We start from the raw sequence: 21,672 nt of genomic DNA, 5'->3' as shown, positions 1-21,672 counted from the left end.
TTCAGCCATCTGATTTCCATAACACCCACTCACTTCCATCAGTGGGCATTAGCATAACAGAGCTGTAGCCTGACTTTGATTGAAGCCAGCTTGGGCTGAATGCAGTATCAAAGCATAATTTAGCAGAAATCAAATCTAATTTACTGTGCATTGTATTTAAATTCTCAAAAATGCCGTTTCAAGTGAACAATACCAGACCTCTAATCTCAATTGACCTTTTTATATTTGGGTCTACTTTTCTGGAAATCACACAACACACTCTTCTTATAAAGCTATTGTTTTTAACTTATAAGTATCCATCGACCACTGAATTGTACCACTGTTTTCTTCATCTCATTTCCTGTTTCAGCTGTAACAATAAGGTATAATCACTTAACAGATTAAGCAACTATACTATTACATCACAACTACAAAAGATTTGCCTACTGTTTTTGGATTTTAGAGAGGATATAAATATGTATTTTGTAGTCTTCTGTCTTAGAAACATGTAAGGGAATTGCCATCTCTATAACTAGTATATTCATCGGGATTTTATAATTCAACCTCTTTGATTCACATTGGCTTTAAATATATGTTTGGAATTGTCATCTTGAGAAACCGATCATTTTTTTTATGTTTAATGAGAGCCATCATAGAAAATCCATTTTATGTATAACACACTTTGTGCTACCTTGCTGTATTGATAAAATGCCACCTCTGCCTACTCCCTCCCATTGGTGCTATCAGCCAAGTACTGTCTTTTCAAACCATTTTCACCACCACCTGGCAGAAATACTGAAAATGTGAGATGTTAGCAGAAGAATTATTGATGCAGTTTTTCATTTTAAAACCTCAAAAATAAATTCCTTCAGCTGATAGTCCTTCACAGGAGATTGCAATATAGATCTGGAGCAGAGAGAGTACGCAGAAGTAAAAGTGATTGATGCAATTTGTTTTGGTGGTCCAACTTTAAGTGACAGTTGGAAAGGATGTACATTTTCAGACACTTAAATACTCTAGATTTTTATTTTGCTTAGCTTTAATATCTATATTTCATTTGTTTATTTTTAAAGATGATAAGGTGAGTCCAGTTCCAGTGAGAGCAGCATGGGGCTTAAGTTCTGATGACATGAAACTATTTGGTACTTTAGAAATAGAGTGTATTTGTAATAACTTGGAATAAAAATGCAATATAAATAAAAATCACATGAAAGAATACTCCATAGGGCAGCCCGGGTGGCTCAGCGGTTTAGCGCCGCCTTCAGCCCAGGTCATGGTCCTGGAGACCTGGGATAGAGTCCCACGTCAGGCTCCCCGCATGGAGCCTGCTTCTCCCTCTGCCTGTGTCTCTGTCTCTTTCTCTCTCTGTGTCTCTCATGAATAAATAAATGAAATAAAAAAAAAAAGAATACTCCATAGCATGAATAACACAAATGCTAATAATATTTTGTTAGAGGTCTTTTTAAAAAATCAGTATTGGATAAAAACCAAAAAAAAATATGATTTCCTGGTCTTCTTAGGTTTTATCATTACGCGTAAATGTTACATTGTAATATTACAGAATCTCTTTGTCCTTTAAGGTTCTGATGAAATGTTCTCTTAAGGTGCTACTATAACTAACAGTTCTCAACTGGATTTTCTGCCCTAACTTGCTAAGATTTTCCAGCCTCGCATCTGTCCTTTCTTTTTTAGAAAAGCCTTCTTTCTAAAACATGAATCTTATTACATCTTTCTTGCATAAACATCTTTGAACAGATCTCCATAGTTTTCAGGGCAAAATTTAAGCTCCTTTAGCATAAATTATCTGGCCCTTCTATATCACTCTGTTTCTCTGATTTTATTCTTAAGACTATTTACACTACCCTAACACATCCAGCTCCTCATGTGTCTGCCTTACATCTGCTTCTCTCTGTTCCAAGTGACCTTACTCCTCCTCATCCAGTGAACTCTTACTTGTGCTTCAAAACATAACTCAACCGTAGCCCTTTATGTCATCTTGCCTCTCCTTTCTTCATCACCTGGTCTATTTGCTGCTCTTCTACCCATTCTTACCCAGTGCCCTCTGCCTTTTGTATTACAGATAATACACTGCTCTATTTGTGTTAAATTAAATACCAGGAAGTATGCGATTATAATTAAAGTATAGATGTTAATTTTACTGATGTAGATGGGTAGGCAGACACAGAGTGAGCGTAATATGCTTAAAACTATCAAATATATTTTCATTCTTTTCATTTGATGTTTCATTTGGTGACTTCATGTGTATTCTCAGTTACTGCATTTTAAAAATTAATTATATAAAGAAGAACTTCATAACACATGTGGGGCTTTAAGGTTTTACTAATTAGATATGTGAGCCAATTTAAATTCTTTCTAGCCCAAAGCAGTACAAATGAACAAATAAGCTGAATGTATGACTTCTATCAGGCTGTTAAATGATTTTTACTAAATCCACTTTTTAAAAAAAATTTTTGATAATGAGATACAAGCTGTTTCTCTATACTTCTAGCTTAGTTAGTGTCCATATTGGCACTAAGCTTGTCTTTCATAGGATTACTAAGAAGTGGGAACTGTATCTGGTCTTTAAATTTTGCTTAATACATATTATTTTTCTTGGATATTAGAGATGATAAATACCAATCCTAACGCATTTTTGGCATAAATAATCTGGTGGTTTCATATCTTCCCTGAAAAATGGACATTGCAGTGTTTTAAGAGTTGTCCCTGAAGTAATTTTGTACATTGATTTAATCTATTGTTCCTATTAGAAAACATGGAACAAAAATCAATGTATCTGCTGATTCAGTGAAATTGTTTAGAAATAACAAGAAGATTGTAAGAAGCAAGTAATCTCCTGGAAATGCAAGGAAACATAAACCACATCCTGTTCAAATAGATCCATAAATCTGGGTTCTCCATCCTGTTAGACTGAATCTTCTGTTATCTGTAGTTATAGAAGAAAATTTCACTTAGTAGATTTATCCCTGCTGTCCATGGGGTATGTGTTGAATGTGTTGAGTTAGGAGGCGGTATAATAGAACACCAAAAACTAAGTCACTACAAGTCTCAGTGAATGTAAATAAATAAATAAATAAATAAAAATAAAAATGCTGCTGCTGTTTCTATACTAGCATTCTGGTAAGAATGGGTAACTGGTTGTATGTTTGAAGCTACCCTATCTTTACTCTGTTCTTGGACCTGCTCTTGTGTACTTTGGAAGAGTCAAAAGAATTCTGGTAGAAAACCTTTACTGAACATCATTTATTGTTCTAATTCTTTAGAGTTCAAATTTTAGGATGGCTGCCATGAACAGCAGGTTTTAAAAGTTAGAATTGATTTTAAAGTTTTTTTCCATCTTTGGTTTTCTAGCATAAGCAACAATTTAAAGTGTAAATTGATGATGAGAAAAGTCGTGGAATAAACATGCTGTTTTTCACAGGAGTGGGTTTTGATATGATGTCCTTGGTAAAAACTTCCAGTTTTACTGTCTACCATCTCACTTCCTTCTTTTTACAATTAGCTCCCAATTTAAACCTGAACTTTCTCAGGATTTTTACCACCCATCCCTTTATTTTCTTTTCTATTGGAGTTATTCATGTCTAGGTCTCATTATCTTTGCCTACATCACTTCCTTTGTCTTCCAACCAGACTTCCTACTTTATTGACTGAGCTCCCTCCCTCACAAACCATACCACATTCGTTAGAGGGTAAATGTTCCAACAATGTTGCTTTGCATCTATCACTTCTTATCTTAGAACGATCCTGAACGAGGACTTTCTTAGGCTACATTCAAATCTACATTTTTCAGCCAATGATGTTCATACAACTGAAACCCTTCTTTTCTGCCAGATTACGTACTGTACCTTAGATGTATTCTTGCTTCTTGCCCTTTGTCTACTAATAAGTTTACTTTTCTTTTCCTTACATTTGAGAGAATGCTCTTCTCCTTTCATTGTATTTTGAAATATGCTTTAAAAAATAGGGAAAAATAAAAATAAAAATTGTAGCTTTTGTCTGGCTCTGAGCACTCCACCCAGTACCAGATTTTCCCTTTGATAGTCCCTTTCTCCACTTAGCTAAACGCTGCCCTTTCCTCAAAGCCCCATAATGTGTAAGCCTTTCACAGCTGCTATAACATAAAGGGATCCTCCTTCTCTCCTGAAGTCCTGTCACATTTCTTAAAAGTACTATGATTTAAGTGCTGTTCTCCGAAAGCATGTCTTTTATTGAGCTTAGGATAGTCTTAGATAATTGTTTTACCTTGCTTTTGCTGTTGTCATCATCATGTTTTGTATTTCTCATTAGGTTGTGAGTTCCTTAAAGGCTGCCATGTATTTTTTTTTTTTTTTATCTCTGTAACTTAGTGTCAGTAGGGGAACATAGTAATTGTCTGAATAATGCTTGCTTATCTAAATGAAATTAATTAAGCAGAGTCAACCCCTTTCATACATGCCATTATATCATTAGTTATCTTTGTATGTAATTCCCAGATCTTCAATTCTTTGATGTCTTCAACACTAACTTGTCCATTTTAGAATATAAGCACTTTGAGGACAAGGGATCATACTTTAAGCCTTCTGGTATCTCTGCATGTAGAACAGTGTCTTACAAATATTACAGGAATTGGTCAATGTCTGTGAATAGACTAATTTCAGCCGAAGGAGATACTTGGGTAATGAAGTGATTCTTTTTTACCTTTATCTATTCAAAATGCAAAACCAAATTGGGAAACCATATTTTTCTTTAAGAAATATTAGAATACATTAAAAATCTATTTTCCTATGCAAATTCATGGGCTACAGGAATATTATGTACAAGATTTAGAAAGTGTCTACTAATAAGTTTACTTTTCTTTTCCTTACATTTGAGAGAGTGCTCTTCTCCTTTCATTGTATTTTGAAATATGCTTTAAAAGATAGGGAAAAATAAAAATAAAAATTGTAGCTTTTGTCTGGCTCTGAGCAATCCACCCAGTACCAGATTTTCCCTTTGATAGCTTTTTCTTTGGCAATGGTTGATATTTATATACTTTCTTTCCTTTTAAATTATAGCTCCTCCACAGTTTGTGGTTAGGCCAAGAGATCAGATTGTTGCTCAAGGTCGAACAGTTACATTTCCCTGTGAAACTAAAGGAAACCCACAGCCAGCTGTTTTTTGGCAAAAAGAAGGCAGCCAGGTGAGTGTGAAACCTTGACTGCTTTTCTGAAATCTCTGAACTCTTCCTGTCTCTGGTGCTCCTCAAATTTGCCTCACTTTTCCTGTTATCAATGTTGAATTTATTTTATTTCTAAAAAATGGAACAATTAATTCTAAAATAAGTAAGAGTCTGATGTTCTAATATAATGTTCTTTATTTTCTAGTGTTAATTTTCCAAAATTCTGTACCTTACATAGAATAGATAAAACCCAGTGTAACAAAATTATCTTAAAAAGTCTAATCAAAACCTATTTAAAATCTCTGAACAGAAAAATAGTTTTACTCCCTTGCAGCAAGCTACATTAGGATTATTAAATGAGTTTGTAGATACAGAGTTCTTGGAATATCCTAGTCACATGTAAAACAGTCAAACAATATTTCCATTATCAATCCACCTAGAAACCAATTGCAATTCCCTTTCATAGATAGGTATTATAAATACCTTTTCTTTATCATTCACTTAGGATACTTCCATTTATGAGTGGGATAGATATTTACTTCCATCATCCCTTCTGGATTCCTTCACAATGGGATTAGATAGGAAATAACACATTATACACCAACCAACTCTTGCCTGGTCTTTGCTATGCCCTGGTTTGTCCACTTGTGGCCCTCTCTGAGTAGTATTTATTTTCAGACTCTGTTCAAAGTAAGTCAGATACACTATTTTTTTTTCCACTTAGGCCTTGGCCAAATTGGAACAAAGCACTTAACCTCTAGGTTCTCAGGCAATGAACAGAATTTCAAGCTTAAATCAGAAACTGCTCTTTGCCTTAAAACTTATCAGCCCATTCCTGAAGGACCGGGAGATATTTTTGTTGTAGACTTTCCAGTACCATCTTCAAGGAGGCATAGTTCTCAGGAGTAGGCCTCAGCACCCTTATTGTTAGTCCAAATTCTGGAAGACTTTCCTAGGGAATAATGCAAATCATTGTTAAGAGTCCCAGGAAATCTAAAGACTTTGCCAGAGATGGGAAATTTTTTTAGACTGCATAGAGAGAACCTGTTGATCAGAATTAATGTTTGATTATCTGGATAGAGGAGCATCAGTAAGTTCCCCTTAGTCATCATCTTTAAATGTCATAGATTCCTATATTTTTCTGAACCACCCCTAGTTAGCAGTTTGACCAGCTCAGTACAGATGGACACATTGTCTTTCCTTCTTTCTTCAGTGCTCCTTGTTTGAGTCACTTCCCTTATGATTTATGGGTGTAAAGATTAGATAAAGTGCTGGCCCCTCACTGCCTCCTCACATCAAAACTGTTCCAGGCCCTAATATTTATCTTTTTTTCCCATCATTTAGTGATTATAAATCAATTTCTACTCACAGGGTTTCTTGATTCTTCACTTAAAAATTGCTGTTTGATGCAAACAACCCAAACTATAAAGAGAGTATAAAGCAATACAACATATTTCTAACACGTGTGTATACACACACGCACACACACACACCTTGAAAAAGGATAGAATTTAAAAGCCATTTTCCCTCCATATGATTGTATAATCCTTGTAGCACTCTTGAACTTTTTTGAAGCTTTTTTTCTTAATCTAAATTTTGTGGATAATACCTTTTACTTTGCATAAATTATGAGGATGACATGATTAAGTTAGTTTATATGTAAAAGTGCTTTACATATTATGATCAAACAAGACGCTATTTCTAACAGCTTGTTGGAAATTAGGAAAGTGAAATTGCCTCCCCTGTGTCCTGCCTAAAATGTCAAGTTCATATTTCTGCTCAGGTCAGGGCTGCCAGAACCTGAGGTGTCCCCCTGCCCAGACACTAATGTCCAGCACCAAGGAGAGGCTCAACACTACTCTGGTCACCTCTGCCCTCAAACCCACATAGAACCTGCGAAGGTTGGGATGGAAAGCCCTGGTAGCTGGACAATATTTTTTCTCTTGTCAGTGGCTCTTTCCCTCTACCTGCCTAGGGGGGCTTTGGGGTCCATCAAAGTTATTCCCTCAAGCCACTGATAATAATGAAATGAACATGTTATTTATTTATCAATTTTATAAATACAATGGTGTAAATCAGTTTGATTTTTGGAAATTTACACTTTAAAACCATGTATTGAGTCAAATCTCATTATTCTGTATCTCATTATTATATAAATACAGCTGTATCATGGGTAAATCACATGCCTTAAAATAGCTCTATGTTGTTATAAGATATTGCATAAAATGTATTGGACCTGTGGCCCAATAAACATGGCATTTAAATATACTACATTCTGCTTTAATGGTCTTTAAGGATAATGAAATAGCATTAAAAGTATTTCTTTTTCTGTTTTTTTGACAAAGTGGCATGTAACTCCAGGGATATTAATCTCTGGGAAAAAATTCCAGTTAGGTAACTTGATTTGATTATAATCTTAGGTCTGGTTTTCTTTCCTTCATCTATCTCTCTTGCATCAAAGAGAGAGAGAAAGAGAAAGAGAGAGACAGAGAGGGAGAGAAACTGTAAATGAGAACAAAAGAGAATCGCCAGAGCAAATCGTAAAGTTACAAATTATGAATTGGAATATTAGGAAAAATAAATTGGTCTTACTGTCTTCAGTATCCAATTTTTACAGTGATCTATGACTCTCCATCAGTAGAGTTAAGAGCCTGGACTTAATGGTCCATATTCCTCAATATGTGCTGATAATGCCAATTAGCACTAATAAGATACCTAGGCACTTCAAGGCAAGAAGAGCTCTGTAGAATTCTTGGGTTTTGCTTGTAATCCATTTTCTTGTGCCCATGTCACACAAGCAGGGAATAAAGATGATGGGTTAACCTCAATCATATGCCATTTTCCATGTCAACGAATCATTTAGAAGGTGGACTGATACTACATTGTAGAGGAAGAGATCCCAGGGAGAATTAAGCCCATCTGATGTATTAGTGCTATGTAAATTAGTATTCTAATGGCTAATTGTAGGAAAGTGCATACTTTGAGTTATTGTATCATTTTCAAGAGGCTTTAAAATTTAGACCCTTCTCTTTTAGATGGTTTATTTCAGTAATATATTTGGATTCCACAAGAGAATTAGCTTGTTCTCAAATTGTTTCATATGCATGAAAATGTCTAGCCTTATATAGTAATACAAGTTTTATAGGAGGGCAATAGCATTTTGAAATTATATTCCTGACATGCTCGCAAACATCACTTCTTTTAGAAGGGGTTTAATAACATGGTAATGTTTATGTAAAGTGGGCTTATAGTGTCACACTCAAATCTAATAAAGTGGACATCCATCATGTTGCAATAAAGAGAAGAGCTTCTAATTAAAGTAGGACATCATTCGCAGGATTAAAGTCATTTAGCGTAATTGAAAAGTGTTAATACCCTATTTTATCCTCTTCCATTGGTATTACTTCAAGGGTAAAAACATTTTAAGGTGAAAATGTGTCTTATGCCTTTAATTGAATGTTATTACCTCCTGATTGTAACGTATTGAAACTGTTTAATTACAAACCTGGAAAATTAATTACTATGTCGAGAAACAGATCCCAGAGGGTTATAATGTTCTTTTTTGTAAGTAAATACAACATAAAAATTGATATGCTCTTATTTATAATCCAACTTGGAAACATACCTCAATATGATTTGTTATACCCAAATGTTTTCCTTAATTGAACAACAGTAAAGCAACATAGATAGGTCATCTAAGTTAACATTGCTGATCTCATAGAGGAACTTCCAAATTGTTATGAGTAGGCTGTTTGTGTTATTGTGAGATGTATAGTAAAGTAGGGTAATTTTTCATAAAAGAGAAAGTCATATTATGAAATTCTTTAAGGGCACACGTATACTTCAGAAACATTCTGCATCTTCTTTTTATTTTCAATCATTTGCTTCATCTTGCATAGATGGTAGTATTTATACCTAACTCCTTTCAAAACTATTGCAGTCGGCAGAAATTTTATAGCAGGAGTAGATCTGGCTGTCTTTGTCAATTTTAGCCACACACATTTGAACACCTTTATAAGAAATTCAGATAATTATATAAAGTACTCAGAATGATTAGTGGAAAGTCTATTTTACATTCCACATTATCACAAATTCTGTTATGCTCATTTTACAGATGAAGAAATCACGTTTCAAAGATATTAATTAACTGGCAGTAAGACAGGGAGAAAGTAAAGGGTTAAAATAAAGATCCAAGGTTTTGTTTTTTTATTTTTTAAAATATTTTACTTATTTATGAGAGAGAGTGTGCACATGGGCACAAGTAGGAGGAGTGGCAGAGGAAGAGAGAGGAGCAGACTCCCCAGTGAGCAGGGAACCCAAGGCTGGTTCCCAAGACCCCCAGATAATGACCTGACCAAAGGCATAAGCTTAACTGACTGTGCCGCCCAGATATCCCAAGATCCAGAGTTTTTAGATGACTGTTCCTTCAGACTAGAGCATGCTGACTTTATAAAGCATATTATATTCCCATGTTTTGGAAAAAGTTTCCCAGTGAAACTCACTCTGTGGCCTTCAATCATTTCAACACCATATTTTTATAATAAACGTATTTTCTTTTTCTGACCATATTCCAATAATTGTAATAGCTATTGTTAATATAATTTTCCTTCTGAGTGGGAAAAGATATTGATGAGATTGTGTTTCTTCCACAGAACTTGCTTTTTCCAAATCAACCCCAGCAACCCAACAGTAGATGCTCTGTTTCGCCAACTGGAGACCTCACAATTACCAACATTCAGCGCTCCGATGCGGGTTACTATATCTGCCAGGCATTAACTGTGGCAGGAAGCATTTTAGCAAAAGCTCAACTGGAAGTTACTGATGGTGCGGTATTATTTTTAGATTTGTCTTGGGAAAATAATATTTTTTATTTTAAGATCCATATTAACCAAGAGAAATTTTTCTGAATTGCTAAACCTGTAAATGAATGCTTGTCTTCTAAGTTTGAATCTACTTAAAATAACGTTTAATTGTTTCTAATTTTACATGTACTGTCCCAAAGAATATCAAAGATTATCTAATTTATTTTTTAAAATAGAGTAATACTTTATTTTAAAGAAATTACATCACACTCCCAGTACGTATATATGTGATCTGTATATTTTTTAGTCTTATGCTGACATGATTGCTTCTAATGGGCATTAATAATTTTATTTCATGAGATGAGAAAGAGATATCATCTTTAATAGTATCAGTGGAAATAGACGTGTTCTTAGCTGATAATCACATTATGATAACCTATGACTTTTTAATTATTCATTCTCTAAGTTAAATTAACCAAATACCTTCCAAACTACTGATGGATGCTAAAATTGTTGGTTTTTTTTTATTTGCACATTATATATTATAAGTCTTAACTGAAGCATCTGCATTTATACTGATTGTTGAAAATGATGTAAGGGTCTTCATAATCTGTTTTTATTTCCCCTAGAGCTTATTTGTCACATCTGATAGATTGGGAATTTTAGATATTTTGTGAGCTACTGTACATTTGCTGAGCAGAATGTAATGTTTTTTGATGTCTTAAACTAAAAATTCTCTCTTGTTCAACTATATTTGTGAGGTTTATGGGTTTTTTATTTTCCTCTGTTGCTGGTTTCTGAGATATAAGAATTTTGGTCTGCAACTTCTCTGATTCTCTTCCTTCTCTGTTCATGAAATGTGATGCACTTTTATACAATTTGAACTTACATGTAGATTAAATGGTGATTTTACATTAATAGAAAGGAAATCTTTTTTAATGTCTGTCTATGGTATTGCCTGATTCAGCACCATGTCAGGAATAGGAATAAATGAAACAGACAAACAATTGGCTGCAGGAACATTGAGTTGTTAATGGCTGCACCTGCTGATGTTGCAGAAATTTACTGCCATGGAACTGAAAGAAGTCAGGTTCAAGGGTAATAGTGCTAAAAAATTCTTCCTTTAGATGGGCAAGATCTTTGATCCTTCATATGTATGTTCTTCTTTAAGAGAAATAAAAGATAATTATTCATCTTTTTAAAGCCTTTATGCTTTCAACCATTAGCAAAAATGTCCAGGTACATATATTGGGAAAACAAGATATTCTGGCCATAACCTATTTCCTATATATAAGAATAAAACGTTCCAAGTATAGTGCTGAAGACTTCTACTATAATCTAGCTGCTTTTGTTATTTTACAAAGGACAGTCTCTAAAATGTTTCTAAATAAATTGTTATGGAAAAAGGCAAACCATATTTGTAGAAAACAAAACTGATGAATTAGAAGACCTAGATATGACATATATTCAGAATTATTTCTGATGCAACGAAAAGGAAAACTTTTGTTTTGAGAACTTGTGTTGCTTGTCAACATAATGTCACAAAACAGTGGTTATTCTAGATTTGTTTCTGAGGTCAAAATAAAAGAGTGAAAACAAGTGTAAACCTGATGAGTGAGGTGACTGAACAATTTGCTACAACTGCCTTGAATATTAATTCCTACATTGATTTTTACTTAAGTAAGCAATCACAAAGTCAAGATCCTTTTGCAAAAACATTGAATGAAGGTGATAGAGTTATTGATTTTGACAGTAAAGAACTCTAACTTCAAGACCTATCCATCCAGACACACACAAACACACACAAACACACACATTATTATTACTAATAACTATTTCTAAACACTAACTTGCCACATTGGCTGATGAGTTCAGCTTCTATTCATAGTTTTTATTTTTTTCAGATTGGTTAACAATTTAATGGTACGTGAGCTATCATTTTGTTTTGGAACATTTTTTGGAGGGTGTGGCCCAGGGAAATTTAAAGCCAATTGAAATTCCAATGTCATATTCAGAGAAATAGCAAAAAAAGTATGTCATATTCAGAGAAATAAGCAAAATATCTATGCAGTGTTTCTATTGCTACATTTTTTAACTTAGTCTCCTTTCTTGGAGGTATTTATAACTCAAGTGTTCCTATAAGATGAGACTGCTAATGGTGATGAAATGTTCTGTTGAGTGATAATTTTACTGATTATAGATTGAATGAAGATGCTTCAATATACTTGAATTTCAAAATATTCTTTTAGAAGACCTTATTAATTCATTGGCACTGTTGATTTCTTTTCTTCTGCTCTTTTTCTCTCAGAAAATTAGAAAATTGTAGTGAGAATTCTAATACAGTCAATAGAATCTAAAAGAACTGAAGAGATGTATTTATATATTATATTGACAATAAATGTCACACCATGATCTTATATGAAGGTTTACTGAGGATTTATAATGCATAGTTAGAGAAAACTGTGGAGTTGTTCACAGATCACTGGAAACCCTAAATGTTCATTTAACCTTTGACCTCAATGTCATGGAAACCAGTGGTCATCTTTTACCCATAACATCTTTGAAACTGAAAATTCCTTCTGGCCAGGAGATTTTCAATTACTTTATTGATCAAATTAATTAAAAAGACATTGAGCTACTCATTTGAGCAATAAAAAAGAAAGAAACTAATTAGATGTTCTTGGCTATATCTAATGATTTCATGGCTATAAAAACAAAAACTGGTTGTAAGAAGTTACCTGAATTCCATAGTTATTTAATTTGAAACAAAGAAGTAAGAATATTAAAAACAGAATAAATAGATTCTACTCTGGAAACATAGACCCATTTTCTCATTGAACTTAGAATTATTCGTAATATTTTGTAAATTTGCCTTTCATTTTTGACCCATAAAGAAAATAAATTCCATGAATATTCAGTTTGAATATATCTACTTGTGCAGTTACTGCCAGATGTGTCAGAATTGGTATAATATTGTATTTTTACATTATCTGAAGATTATTTTATTTACCTCTAAAACAAAGAATTTTTGTTTGTCAATAATACACAAACAAAATTTTATTTTTTTTTAGTTTTTTATAAGGTTTTTAAATTTATACATACACACACATTTTAATACGTGTTTTGATGTAGTAGGTTTAGGTTGATTGGAAGTCCACTGTATCTTGACATGTAATGGATCTATTTCATAACTTCTATTTTAAATTAAAATTGGTTGGCTTTCTCATGGTAGGCTGTAAAAGGACTGCTTAATTTAATGTTTTCCTCCAAACCACAAATTCTAATAATAAAGATGATGCATATAGATTTGGAAATGGATAATTATATAAAAGATTATTTATGAAAGCTGGTGGACAAAGGACATTAGAGTATTAATGAGTAAAATGACATTTTGATTATGTACAATGTAACACAAGATGACTTTCTTTATAGAGGCTTTCTCCTCATAGTTACTTAATAATCATTAAAATCCACATTTTTTCCTTTCTATGAAAATTTTATATTTACATATGATATACAAATTTTGGTAATTATATAATAAACATAATTTAAATATACATAAATATTTTGGGTAATTAATCAAAATCTATGCTGAAGTTTATAGAACTTTCTCTTAACAAAGCCTTCCTTGGACTCGGACATGTCAGTTTCCTTATTTAGTGTTCTAATGAATTCTGGATGAAAATTTGCATCCAATTGACTCCATATCTCCATCACTCATTTAAATAATACTACACATTCTGATATATTCCTAAATCAGTATGAAATACTTCCAGGACTGACAATACTGCTACAAAACAATATTTAATTAAAAAAAAAAAACAATGAACTAGAAGTTTATGAAATTCTGCAAATTTTACCTGGATAAACACAGGAATTGATATATACATAAACACTTATTTTGCATGAAAATCCTATATCATAAATATAGTATAACTAGATTACTGCTTATTTTAGGGACTAGTTAAATCATATAATCCAAATTATAATACTCTAATCTAAAGCTTAGTGTCATAATCCTGGAAATAAAGTATTTCTAGTAATTTATTCTAGAAATTACTTCTTTATTTCTAGTAATTTAACATCAATCAACATAATAGTCTTTATAAATACAGCACAATGCTTTGAAGGGTAAAATTATGTATTATACATATATTTACGATGAAAGCAAAAATGAAAACTTTTTCTGCCCATATGACACTCTTGGCTTTCTTAAATATGCATATGAGATAAAATGTATATTTTATGAATAACTACCATGAACTCTCCATATTTTTATTTTAATTCTAATATGAGTAATACTTTCAACACTATTATAATGTCAGAATTTATTTTATTGTCATCTACTATAGGTAATTCAGAGTAAACTATAAGTAATAGTATGTCCCCAGTAAATATGATGTATGTATAGTATGTATAGATAATAGATACATAATGGACATAGAGTATGCAGAATAAATTATAATTAATATGGATGTAATATAATATCTAATAGTATAATATAACCTATATAATTTCTGAGAATTTAAAATATATTAAACCATCTTTATCTTTTAGTTTTAACAGATAGACCTCCACCTATAATTCTACAAGGCCCTGCAAACCAAACTCTAGCAGTTGATGGTACAGCATTACTGAAATGTAAAGCTACTGGGGATCCTCTTCCTGTAATTAGCTGGTTAAAGGAGGGATTTACTTTTCTGGGTAGAGATTCAAGAGCAACTATACAAGAACAAGGAACATTGCAGATTAAGAATTTACGGGTAAGTAATGCTTGACTTGTATTTGGATCTTCATCTCAAATTAAGTATTGCCCTAGGGAAAAATTGCTTTGTGAACTTAAAATCTTCCATACTAGCACAGTTGCTCTACCTTTTATTATTGGCCATGTTATTTTTTATTTTATAAATGATTAATTGAAATTAGAAGGAAAGTCCTTGTTGTTAATAAGTTCATAACAGACCTAGAAACTTTTTATTCTTTCATTCCAACTCATACATATTTTTAGCTTGATAAAGCTAAAAATCTTAAACACATTAAGTTGGTGATGGTAATAGGATATTTAAAGTAATTTAAAAGTGTCAAATGCTTCTAATTTACTGTCATGAGCAAAGGATGTTTATAAGGAAATGTGGATAAAATGGCTTGGCCAAACTATTATGTGAAAAAACTAAAGAGATAAGACTGAATACATAAAAGGTAGGTTTGGCTAGTTGGTGGAAAATCTTACATTTAAGGTTAAGTTGCTGTGGAGTTTTGATTTAAACCTGTGGGCAAGGACATTGCTGTTCTTTTAACAGAAGATGGTGACCATTCCTGCCAATTTAACAAATTAAACTTACTTCGGAAGCTGCTCAAGTGCCTATTTCTGAATAGTGTATTACCTATCTATTGCTATTTAACAATATTAGCAAACACTTAGGGGCTTAAAGCAACATCCATTTGTTATTTCATAGTTTCTGTGGGGTTAGGAGTCTGGACATGACCTAGTGGGGTCTTCCACTTCTGAGTCCCACAAAGGGAAAATCAGGTATCAGAGTTGTAGTCTCATCCGAAGACTGGCAATAGATTTGCTTCTGAGCAACATGATTACTGGCAACATTCAGTTCCTTATGGCTATCATATTGATTACCTCAGTGTCTTATTTGCTGTTGACTGAAGGCTGCCGTTAGTTCCTTGCCTATTAATATACTCATTCCGACTACTTACTTCCTCCAAGTCAATGAGGAAGGGAGTCTCCTAGAAAGACAGGCATTACAGTCTTTTGTAACAAAATCACAAATGTGACATCCTGTCACCCTTGCCATGTTCTGTTGGTCAGAAGCAAGTCAACAGGTCCCACACACATTCAAGGTAAGGGATTGATTACACAAAGTGTGAATACCAGATGAATGATATCATGAGGACCACCTGCCCTCTACAAGTATAGTCATATCATTCAGCAAAATGTAGAGTCTCCCCTCTATGTGGCAATCACTATGTTAAAGCTGAAGAGTTTACTAGCATAGTCAAAAGATTAGGAATGTGAGCCAGAATTAAGATGATTGATATAATAGTTCATGAAGAAAAATTAATCAATAATGACTTAGCGGAAGAACAATTAGTAGAATCTGGTATGTAGGTAGAAATTGGGAGTTAAGATTTAAAAAAAAACAGCAGAAAAACAATGTTGAATTTTCCTATTCAAATAGGGAAGGAAGATAAAATATTTTTCATTACATATATTTTCAAATAACTACAACATGGACTATTTCTTCTCTTAAAATACAAATATATTTCTAATTGCATGTTTATTTGGTATTCATCAGTGTATCACCTAGACATTTACAAAAAAAAAGAACTCTTTTCTAGTATGTACATATACACACAAAGTACACAAAAATTTGTTAACTTGTATATTTGTTAATAAAATTAATATATAATTTTTTCATTTTAATTTTGAGACATAGGCATTAATCATTGCTATGAATAGAAAAAAATGCTGTCAAATTTAGTTAAAAGATAAAGAAATTAAAACAGAGTTTAGCCTGTCTTTTTATTGATTCTAAATTAATTGTTAACCTTCTTTGAACAAATGGGAGTTATTAAAAAATTAATGCCAACTCTCCTTGAGTAAACACTTTCACCTCTCTCTTTGGGCTAAAGGCAGACTTGGGCCATGGAGGTTAATGCATTTTCACTGTACTGCTGAATTAAAGGGTGTGCTTGAATAGTCAAGATCCCCAGTAGTGTTTGAAAGAAGCAATTAAAGGTGGGTGCTTGATGATGTCAAACAAACTTCGAGCCCTGTGTCAGGCTTCTGAATCCTTTCTCTGAGATGCAAGCTCCTGGGGGCTTGTCTGCAGCCAACAAGGAGAAAAGCAGGTGATGGAGTGTGCCAGCACATTAATCTCTTTTTAAAACACTTGGTTAAAGATAAAGGAAGAGGGAGAGAAGAGATATGAAGCACTTATGACTCGAAAAGAAATTATTAAAAGTTAAAGGAATAAAAATGAATGTTAGTGATGATGATGGTGATCAAAGAGTGAGTTTTAGAAATGATATTTCAGCTTTTGATATGGCTTTTAATAAACTCCAATATGAAAATGTTCCTTTTTTGTAAGATGACAGTCTTTAAAGGGAGATAAAAATGGGGTTTACATTACTTCACATGTATAGTCAAGATAGTTTTCTGTAGGTAAAATTCCTTTGTGTCTCACTGTTTCTTTCCTTCTTCTTCTTTTTTTTTTTTTTTTTTTTTTGGTACTTAATGCAAGAGGGGAAAATAATGTGATGAACACTGTGTTCTCATAGTCCAGCTAATTGGTAACTGAATCTGTATCTTTTGAGAAGTAGAATATTCCAATACTCATTAAAACCTACCTACCACAGCTAATGTCAGACTGTGTCTCTACACAATGACAAGGAGATGCAGTTAAGAAGCATTACCTACATACTCTCCTTTCAGCATTTGCACATAATAGCAAGTGCTACATTTTAGTTCAACAGCTATAATAAAATGCAAATTCTTTACTCTTTCACAGACCATATTCAAATGAACATCACATTAAAATCCAACCTTGGCTCATTATATTTAGTTTGTGAGTGATGCTTCTTAAATGGAGAGATTTCTAATGACTATAATGCATGCACAGCCTCATTTGAAAGAATGGCTCTGTACAATGGCTATCCCCCATCATCCCGCTGGATAATAGAAGACAATTGTATGAAGATAATATGGCAGAGAACGATGTGCCAGTACAGTTTGAAACTCAAGTTAAAATACATAATGACATTTAAAATCAATTAAAATGGTGGCAAAGCAGTAACATCCATGCACTAATGATTTACCTGAGAATCAGTTGTGGAAGGTTGAGTCATCAGTACACTTACACTTACACTGGGGATTCAGCAGATATTATATTACATGAACCCTCATATTTCACCAACAATTAGACTTATGTCTAGACATGACTTGTCTTATTCAGTTTGGTCATCAATTTCTCTTCCCAGCCTCACCCCTAAACTAATGTGAATAAATATGTTTATACTATAGGCCCATAGAACTCAAACACAAGGAAGATTTTTGACATGCATTTTTTTATTGATTTGCACCTTTTGCCAAAATTTAATCACAGAAATGTATACCTTTTACATTTGTAGAAGAGAGCTCTTGATTATATTCTCAACTACTTTAAAAATTTTGGGGGTCCTGCCCAACCTGGACATTGGTCTGTGGAGCAGAAGAGGAGCAGGAGGGGAAAGAGAAGGAAGCCAAGGGATGAACATCTTGTCATTTTTTGTCTTCTTTTTTTCTTTGAATAAATGTCACTTTTTGAGGCAAAAAAAAAATTTTTTTTTTTGCTGCTCTTCAGTGAATAACAAAAATAGTTGAAGTGATCAAAGAAATGACAGTTTTGAAGTATGCTTTAAAGAGTGATGCATGAGATTATTTGAATGGTCCCTTTCAGCTCTAAATTTCCATGATTTCCATGACATGGTTTGTGTGTTTATGATATAATTCTATTGCATTCTTTGTCGTGCTACTAAAATTTAAATATAAGTGACTACTGATCTATTTACTTATTTATTTTAGAGAGAGAGTGTGAGCAAGCATAAGCAGCAGGAAGGGCAGAGAGAGAGAGAGGTAGAAACAGGATCCCCACTGAGCAGGGAGCCCGATGTGGGGCTCAATCCCATCCTCAGACCCTGGGATCACTATCTGAGCCTCTCAGGTGCCCCAGAATACTAATCTATTTAAAGGGAGAGTTTTAGTTTTGTTTTTTTTTTTTTTTTCCTTTACTCTTCTCCATGTTTTTTTTTTTTTTTTTTTTAAAGTCAAGTGTAATCTCAGGGCTTATTTACTCTTTACTACATTTTATCCATTGAAATACAATGTATTCAAGATACGGCAATTTTGCATTACTGATCTCTGAATATTTATAGGATTCTGAAAAAATCTGTTCTGACCTGATTTGTCCATATGTAACTCTGACACAGTGAAGCCCCATCATAAAATGTAGTTATAGGAAGATAAAGGTATTATGGAGGCAAGAGGGACAGACAAATAGAGTTTACCAGACAAATAACATTTAGACTTGTAGAAATATAATATAAAAATCACTGCACTCCTGTTATGAATAAAATAATATTATGAGTTGATTTTAATATTTTATGTGTACATACGATTGACTCTAATGAACAATTTAGACAGCTAAATGATATATCACATTTTAAGAAATTAAATATTACCACATTGAGATTTGAGTAATTACTCTATAAATTAATTAAAATAATTGAATTCTTTCCCTTTTTTGCACACTAGATTTCTGATACTGGTACTTATACTTGTGTGGCTACAAGTTCAAGTGGGGAGACTTCGTGGAGTGCTGTGCTGGATGTGACAGGTAAGTACTTGGGAATTATCTCAATAGAAGAAATCTTGAGCCCATTTGAGTGATTAGTTCAGTATTAAATGTCAATTGAAGGAGAGATCGAGATTTTAAATTCGTTGAATCCATAAACTAGTCGTGTACCACTTTCTAATTTCTCCACATAACAATGCATATATGCAGTTTGATACATTTGTTCTTGATAAGTTTATTTTCACTATCTGAAGACCAAGCAATTCTAGTGATCTTGCATGAAAGAAAACAGTAAATTTAGCAAAAGCAAATATTCATTTATGTACATTTGGTTCTTTGCAATGAGTAACTCATCGTCTAGGTCAAATTCTTTAACAGACTATTTTCCTTCTTTTAAGTATTATGGAATCTTATGCAATCAGAAATGAAGCATTTTCTGTTTGTCCTCTATAGAATCTGGAGCAACAATCAGTAAAAATTATGACTTAAGTGACCTACCAGGGCCACCATCCAAACCACAGGTCACTGATGTTACTAAGAACAGTGTCACCTTGTCCTGGCAACCAGGTACCCCTGGAGCCCTTCCAGCAAGTGCATATATCATTGAGGCTTTCAGGTATGGGACAGTTCCTTTTTTTTTTTCTCCATTGACTGGTTACTTTAGCTCCTATATCCTAAAATCTCACATGAGCTATCTGGCTGTTTTATCTTAAGAACATGTTCAACATTGCATTTTAAATATTTATCTGATTTTATTCAAGAATAGACTTTAAGTTTTTTTCATTAATAACTTGATTATAGGATTAAATATGCATTACCCATGCCTAACTCTATGGGGGTCTAGGTCATGACATAATCATTTAGCTCCTTTCTTACCCTGAGTGTCATAAAAATTTAAGATGAGAATTTTGTCACTAGAAGTAGGCAGAAAATAATTTAATTAGGCAGGGCACTTTTTAAAGTTCTGAATTGTTTATTGAGACATGGAACCCTGAACTTTGCTTTCTAATAATTAGAGCAGAACTTAAAATAATTCCATTTCTTTTGTGCTATATATTTTAATACATCTATTAGGTATGCCTAAGAAAAAAGTGGAAAACCACACTCTGGTTCCTGAAAGGAAAAGATACATCCAATTGTTATTTGAAAAAAAGGTGGTCAATTCGAAGATATAAATTAGCAAATGTCATGAGAATTTGATAAAATACTTATACAAATGGGAAAATGAAGTTTGTATCGTTTCAGTGTTCTTTTATTTACCACTATTAAGATAGTGATAGCCACTGTCATTTTTAAACATTAGGACAAGTCATTACTTTCATTTTAGGTTTCCATTATCTAATTTAAGGTGATCAACAAATATGTCATTTCCAACTTTCAAAATACAGTTTTCTATAATTTTCATGCTTTGATGTATAAGAACTTTTGAAAAGGCAGCCCTGGAAAAATCACATTTTCTCCTCTTTATGAACAAAAGCAGCATTTGACCTTAGACAAATTTTCTAAATGGGCATCCCATCTATAGCTGGCTATTAAGGGGTTTCCACTTCTAGATTCAGAGGTATTACACCATTTGAGGATGAGAAATGACATACTATGTAATGTACAATTTTATTAAAAATGTGACCAAAGGAAAATATTCCTTACATGCTTCCTTTCTTCTTTTACAGATATGTAGTTTTAGAAGGCTCTATTATAATATTGCATGTGGAATTGATGCAAAAGAAAACACACCTTGTAACAGGAAAATGTATTGGCATAATTTACTCTGTAGTCCATTTATTCTTTCTACAGGTTAATTCTTTTCAAGGTATATATATATACATTTACGAGGACCATATTTATTGTATAAACTTGATGTTGTGATCTTGGCCTCTGTTCCTTTTACAGGTATTCATTTAGTGGGCTGCTGTGCATTAGCAACGGGCTGTCACATCTCCTGGGCTGAGTTTAATTTTGTTGTGCATGGCACTTCCGTTAGGTGGGCTCGGCTTTGTTGTTGAATAAACCGAAATCATCCAAATGTTTCATTTATTGGGCTTAACACTTCAAGTGTTGTGCGTGTGTGTGTTTAATTTTCAGCCATTAACTTTTGTCATTGAAACCCAACTCCATTGCCGGTACCTTTGTGACTCTTCTTTAAATGAGTGTTCTGTTCATGTTTCAGCCAATCGGTGAGCAATAGCTGGCAGACGGTGGCAAACCATGTAAAGACCACGCTCTATACAGTGAGAGGATTGCGGCCCAATACGATCTATTTATTCATGGTCAGAGCTATCAACCCCCAAGGTCTAAGCGACCCAAGCCCCATGTCAGATCCTGTGCGCACACAAGGTAAGTTCAATAGCTGTAAACAGGACTGGTTCTGGAAGGAGGTATTCAGCAGATCTTT

The 21,672-nt window shown here is 33.3% G+C and overlaps 1 protein-coding gene across 14 annotated transcripts in view; it reads left to right on the top strand.

The window, feature by feature from the left end:
• ROBO2 (roundabout guidance receptor 2) overlaps nucleotides 1–21,672 on the top strand; it is a 1,648,622-nt gene that overhangs the window by 1,535,303 nt on the left and 91,647 nt on the right. For all 14 annotated transcript variants that reach the window (XM_049104693.1, XM_049104697.1, XM_049104695.1 and 11 more), the window contains 6 exons: nucleotides 5,031–5,155; nucleotides 9,787–9,958; nucleotides 14,494–14,699; nucleotides 19,241–19,322; nucleotides 19,734–19,896; nucleotides 21,448–21,614. In XM_049104693.1, coding sequence (XP_048960650.1) covers nucleotides 5,031–5,155; nucleotides 9,787–9,958; nucleotides 14,494–14,699; nucleotides 19,241–19,322; nucleotides 19,734–19,896; nucleotides 21,448–21,614 — 915 coding nt within the window. The remainder of the gene's footprint in view (nucleotides 1–5,030; nucleotides 5,156–9,786; nucleotides 9,959–14,493; nucleotides 14,700–19,240; nucleotides 19,323–19,733; nucleotides 19,897–21,447; nucleotides 21,615–21,672) is intronic.

This window comes from Canis lupus, chromosome 31 (assembly GCF_003254725.2).
Source record: "Canis lupus dingo isolate Sandy chromosome 31, ASM325472v2, whole genome shotgun sequence".
In the NCBI taxonomy this organism is placed as follows: Eukaryota; Metazoa; Chordata; class Mammalia; order Carnivora; family Canidae; genus Canis; species Canis lupus.
This window is presented reverse-complemented; position numbering and strand designations above follow the sequence as displayed.